Source organism: Eupeodes corollae, chromosome 2 (assembly GCF_945859685.1).
Source record: "Eupeodes corollae chromosome 2, idEupCoro1.1, whole genome shotgun sequence".
NCBI lineage: Eukaryota > Metazoa > Arthropoda > Insecta > Diptera > Syrphidae > Eupeodes > Eupeodes corollae.
In genome coordinates this window covers 73,835,100-73,843,070 of record NC_079148.1, presented here as the reverse complement: position 1 = coordinate 73,843,070, position 7,971 = coordinate 73,835,100, and the positions used below count along the sequence as shown (strand labels likewise).

Sequence of the window (7,971 nt, the reverse complement as noted above, 5' to 3'; positions counted from 1 at the left end):
TGGAGTTTAAAGAAAAAGCAAATATAATAATTGGGATATGAAGTTCTTGGGCCTTCTTTTTTTGATTGGAATACTTTCGTAAATTAAATAATAAATATTTTGTATTTAAAAAAGATTCAAACTTACATTTTCTGAATACAGCTTTCCCAGTATTTTGGGTAAACAAGAAGGTTGTTACATCGCTGCTAAGGGAAGTCTGCATTTTCCAGCTAACTTTAGTTTTGGCGTTGCAACATCAGCTCATCAAGTTGAGGGCGGTTGGAATGAAGATGGAAAAGGAGTATCAATTTGGGATGATTTCACTCACAACAATCCCGGGCTAATAATGGATGGATCGAATGGGGATATAGCTGATGACTCTTACCACCGGTTTGACGATGATTTAAAAATGCTAACGGATCTTAAGGTTATTGTTTGTTATTTGTTTTCCCTTTTTGCTTACATTGGTCACAATTATTTAAGAGCAGTTAAAAAAAAGTTTCTGGTTTTCAGGCTGGTCATTATCGTTTCTCAATTTCTTGGTCAAGAATTTTCCCAAATGGTGATGTTTCCTTCAAAAATCAAGCTGGAGTTGACTATTACAACGGTGTTATTGATAAGCTTCTTGCCAATGGAATAACACCAATGGTCACAATTCACCACACAAATATGCCATTAGAGATTCAGAAAAGAGGAGGTTTTACCAGCTCGATGATTATTGAATACTTTGTAGATTTTGCAACAGAATTATTCGAAATGTTCGGTGATAGAGTGAGTTCTATAATTGATTACCTATTGCATTTTTAAGCTGAGTTGTATTCATTAACTATTGATTTGCCTTGTAGGTTAAAAACTGGATAACTTTCAATGAACCCTGGAATTTCTGTAATTTTGGTTATGGTGTCGGATTGATTCCGCCACTTTTTAGTGATCCTGGATTGGGAGATTATCTTTGTATACATAACCTGCTTAAGGCACATGGAGCCGCTTACCGTGTTTATAAGGAAAAGTTCTTCCAAAAACAAGGTGGTAAAGTGGGAATTGCACTTGATACAAATTTTTTCAGTTTTACAAATTCTTCTGATGAGGCTACTTTTGAGCGTGCGATGCAATTCAATGTAAGTAGTTTTTCTGGAAATTTAATTGTACTTATGTAAATTTTCTTGAAAACTCGATCAAATTTCCAGGTTGGTTACTTGGCACATCCAATTTTCAGTAAGGACGGTGGTTACCCCCCAGTAATGGTGCACGATATAGCAAGAAATAGTTTGGAAGAGGGAAGATTCAGGTCACGATTGCCAACTTTCGATAGGGAATGGAGAGATATTATCAAGGGTTCAGCTGATTTCTTAGGTCTAAACTACTATCGATCGAGTTCTTTAATACAAAGCTCTGGTCCAGTTGGTACAAGTCCCTCATTTGAACGAGATCTAAGTGTCGAAAGTTTAACTGATTTGCATGCTTGTAATCCAGAAGGTCTTGAGGGTGTTTTGCAGTAAGTTTTTTGAGGAAATTCCAAAGGTTTGTTTATTGGCTTAAAAAATATTTGTTTCATTTTAAAGCTGGCTTCGAAAAGAGTACAATAATCCTCCAATGATAGTTACGGAAAATGGTTGGCGTGATGATGAATTAAAAATTGAAGATGATGAACGAGTTGCGTTTTTGAAGGTAAGTCAATAGTTTTTAAATGATTTGTTTTTTCTTTTATGTAATAATCAGAAGAAATGAGGTTAACTTAAAATTGTGTTAACAAAATCTTAGAGTCATTTACAAGCTGTTTTGAATGCAGCAAATGAAGGTTGCAACGTATACGGTTATACTCATTGGAGTTTGGTTGATAATTTTGAATGGGTTTTTGGTTTTTCGTAAGTATTTAGCGACAAAGATTAACGTTGAAATACTAATTTAACTATATTTGAAGGACTAAATTTGGACTTTATGCAGTTAATAGAACAAGCCCTGTGTTGGAAAGATACCCAAAGAAGTCAGCTCACTTTTATAAAAAGGTTATAAGTTCAAGAGTATCACCGAACAAAATTATCGTTTAAAGAATTTCTTTCACAAATAAATAATTTGAAATGCATTAAAAATATTTGTTTTACACTTTGATTCAATATAAGCACCGATATAAATTCACCAATATAAAGAAATATATTAATTTAAACAAGAATATGATTATTGTCGGCATTATAGATCGACTACTCAAATTTTTGAAGATATTTGAATAAACGCTGAGTCTTAAATATATCTCTTGCTATAGTACAAGAGTTGCTGTTGTTTCCAATTCCGCAGTTATTACACATTACTATAATGTATTTGGAAAGTGGTTTTTCAAAATTTAAACGGAATTGTATGTTTTTTTTTTTTAATTTGGTAGATAAGTATAAATTTTTTCAATTTTAGTTGAAAGTTTTTTTTTGGTATGCAGTAGTTGACAACATTTTAAAATACATGTTGCCTTTTAATTTCGTAAAAAAGTGAAAATATCGAATTTCGAAAAAATGTCTAATATTTTTAAGAATAAAAAATAAAAACATTAACATTTTTGATCAGCAAATATTATTGAGACAGAATGAGAGCTTGTGCAGAAAAATAGGTTGATAAGACCTTGACAAAACTTAAAAACAAAATAACTATTCTATGGGCTTATCCTTCTGAACAATACAAACATAGTTTTTAAGAATACTAGAATTTTCGATTTTTGACCAAAAAATGTATATAGGGACTAACCTTATGTATATACTAGCGGACCCGACAGACGTTGTCCTGTCTACACGTCTTTAATTTGAAAATTTCAAACTTTCTTTAATAACCTAAAACATTCCGGACCATTTTGATGAAAATTGTTATTCAAATGTTATGACAATATCTAACGTCATTACATGTAAATTTATTACAATTAGACCAATCAAGAGCGTGAGAGTATGTGTAATGAAATCTTCAACTTGGTAAAAAAGCTTACACTCAAACTATTTTATTTAAAAAATATATTTTTTTATTTACAAAAACTTAATTTTTAGTAATGCCATTGGATGTTTAATATTTTTGGTTAAACCCTGAGGTGTATAAATAAATAAATTCGATGGTTTTCCAACTCTGGAACACGCAACATATAATTGGCCGTGAGAAAAACATGGGTTTTCTTAATCTAAGCCACAAATTGTCATTGTTTAGCCTTGTGACTTATTTATAGTCATAGCATATGCCAAGCGGATAGGAAATTGTAAACGTTTGAATGGTATAGGAATCTGAAGGAATCATTGGGATCCGTGGTAAAAGTAAAACTTCAGCTTGAAATTTTCCACTCAAAATAGTGACTTCAAGAATGTTGCCCATGATTTTTTTTACAACTAATTACAAATAATTAAATTTCGAAGCAAAATTATACGTGAGCCAATTTTCAGTCGCAAATTATGTGGTGGCATTCCAGGTAAATCTAGTGAATTTAGAAACTCTACATGATAGTTGACAACTTCGTCAGGATCAACAACAGTGTCAATCGATTTAAATGTAATTTCATCACCAGGCAATGACTGTTGTATTTTAAAATTGATGGCGTCAACATCTAATTTTTTTGCGGCTAAAATAGCTCGCTCTCGCAGCCATTCATGATTAGTATAATTATGTCTTAAATCTGGAAAGATACTTGTTATTAACTCATCTTTGGTAGCCACCTTGTTGCAAAAATTCTCTGGAAGTCGAATATATTGTGTATCTTCATACAATTGAATTTTACCAATGCCAATGTCTAACAATTGTTCAGAGAATCCTGATGCTAACGGATCATTTTGAAGTCGAACGCGCGTATTAATAGTAAGGCATAATTTAGTGATACTTGGCCATAGATAAGATTCTTTCAAACATGCGTTCATTTCGTCCGCATATGTCGCGCGTGGAATGACTGGTAATGTTTTTGATATCTTTCAGGGAACTGTCGAGAGCTTCAAGCGAATGCTTATGAGCCATTGTACATTCATCCCAGATAATAATTTTACATTTTCTCAAAACTTCTGAAAGTCTGAATGCTTCTTTATGTTACACATCGGGATTTGTATGAACGTTCAAAGGTAATTTAAGTGCTGAATGCGCAGTCCGTCCACCATCAAGTAACGTTGTGGCAATGCCTGATGACGCAATGGCCAATGCAATATGATTTTGACATCGAATCCGCGCAAGTATCAGTGCGATAAGAAATGTTTTACCAGTGCCACCTGGAGCGTCTAAAAAAAGAATTTGTTGTACTACAATTGAAACGTTAATTTGTTAATTCGTTGTTCAGCAGTAAGCAATTGTTCATTTTCCGCAACAAAAGTAGCCAAAGAAGTCTTATCGAACTTGTGTTCACGTTGAACATCGCTGTTGATGATGTCTACTGCTGGGCGATTCGGCGCTGGCATTCCAAAATGGATGAGCGGCATGTTTGAAATAAGAATACAAATATCCTCAATCATTATTAATGACTCGTTGTATATTTCGGCGGAGAATTCAATATTAAGACTTTGATTAGTAATTCTAGTCCGATGCAAAATATCCTCACTCATTGAGTCTTTAATATTTGTTCCACAGAGCAGATGCATCAGACGGAAAACACTTTGTCAATATTATTGAAAATAATTGACGAATTTGTTGTGGAGATGAGCTCAGTGCTGCATCTGCAAGTGTGAGATTCCAATAAATGTAACTCACGACACGCATCGAAGAAAGAGTCGTATGAAGTACCATTGACTTTTCGCAAATATTGGAAGGACGTCGGTCCAGGGACGTTAACCAGTAATAAACGCAAAAAAAAACATTCGCGTTGCTTAGGATGAACTGTATATAATCGACCCAAAGTTTTTGTCATAAATATATCAGCGAATCCACCTACTGGAATGCCTCGTTTCCGCGGTTCCCAATTCTTTGATTGTTTATTCCATGTAAAAAATTTAGGAATATCAGTGAACATCAACGTCCTTGCGAATTGACCAACAGCATCTTGTCGACTACAAAGGTTAAAAAATTGAGTACGAGTTTTTGGAGCCGCCAAAGCCTGTTGTAGTGTAGTTTCTTCTGTAAAGTAAACACGCTGTCCGTTTTCAAGATGCACAGCCAAATGTATAACAGCAGTATCCCTTTCATGTATAGGGAACGTAAAAATGCGCCAAATAACTTCGTTGCTACTTATGTATCGACCCATTTGATAACGTGTTATTTCGTCATTGTCGTTAACATTTTGAACAGCAAATATTGCTTTATCACTACCCTTGTGAACATACTTACAAATGTATTTGATAGACTTCACCGAACTGCATAGTTCAACGTTTATGTGCGCTTTGCAAGTTTTGCAAAACAATGGCGAATATGGAACTATCCAGCGATTATCAATATCTACTCTCACACCATTTGACAGACGCAATTCATATGATTGACCACCATTGTCTACGTCTCTACGTCGATACGATGGATTACCGTCCATATTGGTGATAGTATCAGTTTCACATGGTTTTGGAAAACGTTTTGTACATTTTCCATTATCCATACATGGCGACATCATGTTTAGAGTACCACATGGACCATGGATCATATTTGTAGTAACAATGTTAAACAATTCTGGATCAACATTCGGATCTGGAATTTCGACTGAAATAATTTTGTCAATTTCTTCTGCGCGTATTTTATTAACCAACCAAATTAAAATATGCGCATGAGGTAAACCTCGTTTTTGCCATTCAACAGAGTAAAGCCAACAACGCGTTTCACCAAATACCGAGTAATGTGTAATCAAATTCATCTAAGATTTTAATTTTTGTTTAAAGACACGTGCAGTGACATCATGATACGGTGCATCGATGTTTGACCTGGCAACAGTAAACTTTTGATTTCATCCCAGTTTGGATTACACGTAAATGTGATAAAAAGATCAGGTCGGCCGTATGCACGTACGTAAGTCATGGCATCTTGAATATATTCGATCCAATGTAAAACATTCCAAAATCAACAACTACTAATAAATTAAAAATTAATTAAAAAACCATTGTCCAGCGGACAAAATTGTGAATCTAAACCATTCTCAGATCCCCTTGAACACACAAAAAATTTCATCAAAATCGGTCTAGTCGTTTAAGGGAAGTTCAGTGACATACACACTCACAGAAGAATTATATAATATATTAAGATCTTAAGATCTTATAGCGAAACGGCTCACAACTTTAATTTCCAAATTCGAAATTTAATCGACCCAATACCTTGGACTGTAGATGTCAGGACAGACAGATAGACAGACGGACGGAATCAGGCACCCTCTTTGTTTGGACTTTTCTACCATCATAATGTCATGTTTGATTAAAATCTCGAGTTTGAAATTGTTTACGAATGTAAAACTTGAGATATAGTTCCTATATATCGCAAGTAAAATGCCTTACTATCTATATCTGTTTTTGTATAAACCTATCGTTCTTTCAACGACGTTTCGTGCCTTACAGTAGAATTTGTTATACCGACTTTTGAAGGCTATTTGTATTTGGTGCCCTAAAAGGTGTAACCGACCAAGGTTCTAACAGATATCCAGCATTACCTTTAGAAATTGAAAGGACCTTTCCAAAAAAAATTCTGCTCTGACACCGTTTTGGTAGTCTTCTTCGAAATGACGTGCGTCGTTGACATCTGATGATCCATACAAGAGAGTTATGATTGGGCAAAAGGTTTCCTCGATTATGTTTTTTTTTTTATTTTTAAAGTACAAATAAAAGTTTGAAAATATTTAATATGTATCTCAAAAATATTTTTTCTTTATTGAACTGCCTTTATTGGCATCTCTCCGCTTCCAAAAATGCTTCATCACCAGAGTTAAAATTTTGTTGACTTACAAAATTAAAAAAAGGCAAAACAAACCACTTAAAAAGGCAAAGAGAAGGCATTTATTAAAAAATACTAAGAAAAGAAACAAAAATACATTTAATTATATAGTAGCATTGGAATCTTGGTATTTTAAAGTTCTCAGGTACAATCTTCTTCGGTTGTCCCTGAAGTTCTTGAAAGTTTAGAATCCACATCCCCGTTTATTATAGAATTTATCTGCTCAATCGTTTCAAGACTTCTTCTGCAAAGCGCCTTGCAAAACAGGCAGCATTTTGCTAATTGATGTTTCTTAATGAGAATATTGTTAGCTTAAATTATATGTTTTATACAGGTTTTTTGTAGGCCAGCTGCGATTGCAGTTCTTCATCTTCAATCAAATTTTTTGCAAATGCAACACAGCTGGCATCATCTTTGAGAGCGTTGATGATTTTTTTGATCCGAGCGAAATAGTGCGCATATTATGCTGCTGCCTGTAACCAAGTACCCCAGCTAGTTAAAACCTATAGTTTAAATGTATATTCAAAATACGATTTCAATTTCAAACAAACTTACAGGTTGAGGTGGCAGTGGCAATTCAGGTTCCATATCCTTCAAAATAGCAATCCGAGATGGACTCTTCAGAAACACTTTTTCAAGTTCAACATAAAGGCGTGAACTTATGAGAAGTGACTGGGTATGCTTTCACAAACTCTGTTTACACCGTGAGCGACGCAAGTTACGTGAACCATTTTCGAATACAACTCTTGCACAGTTTTGCCACTCTTCTTCAACAAAACCTTTTGTTAAAAAAAAATTCAAATTACCAACAATATTTTTCATATAAAGACGTAGTTCAGTTTGAAAATCTAGTTTTTTTTATTTTTAGCGAATAATGTTCTTACCAATTTTAGAATGATAATTATTTGAGAGATATCAAGAACCTAACATCAATTTTTACCAAATTTGGGTACTATTTCTTTAAGATTTTATTTGTTAAGGAAAAAACGGACTATTTTTATAAAACATACTACTGATTATCGAAAACAATATTTTCTGTGAAATAAAAATAGTTTGAAGACAATATTTTTAATTTTTGAAAAGCTATTTGAGTCAAAAATCAATTTTGACCAACTTTTGTTAAAGTTACTTTTAAGTTTTTATTTTTTATACAAAAAA

General features: G+C 33.6%; 2 protein-coding genes across 2 annotated transcripts; one reads left to right on the top strand and one right to left on the bottom strand.

Annotated features, from left to right (window-relative positions):
• Window positions 1–2,108, top strand: LOC129947338 (myrosinase 1-like). The gene is made up of 8 exons (XM_056057860.1): window positions 1–78; window positions 142–406; window positions 493–750; window positions 825–1,097; window positions 1,167–1,474; window positions 1,542–1,647; window positions 1,741–1,844; window positions 1,901–2,108. The coding sequence occupies exons 1-8, from the start codon at window positions 38–40 to the stop codon at window positions 2,025–2,027; spliced, it is 1,482 nt and encodes a 493-aa protein (XP_055913835.1). The 5' UTR covers window positions 1–37; the 3' UTR covers window positions 2,028–2,108.
• A 2,447-nt stretch (window positions 2,109–4,555) lies between these two features.
• LOC129945044 (uncharacterized) lies at window positions 4,556–5,749 on the bottom strand. Its single transcript, XM_056054706.1, has one exon. The coding sequence runs from the start codon at window positions 5,747–5,749 to the stop codon at window positions 4,556–4,558; it is 1,194 nt and encodes a 397-aa protein (XP_055910681.1).
• Between the last annotated feature and the right edge of the window lie 2,222 nt (window positions 5,750–7,971).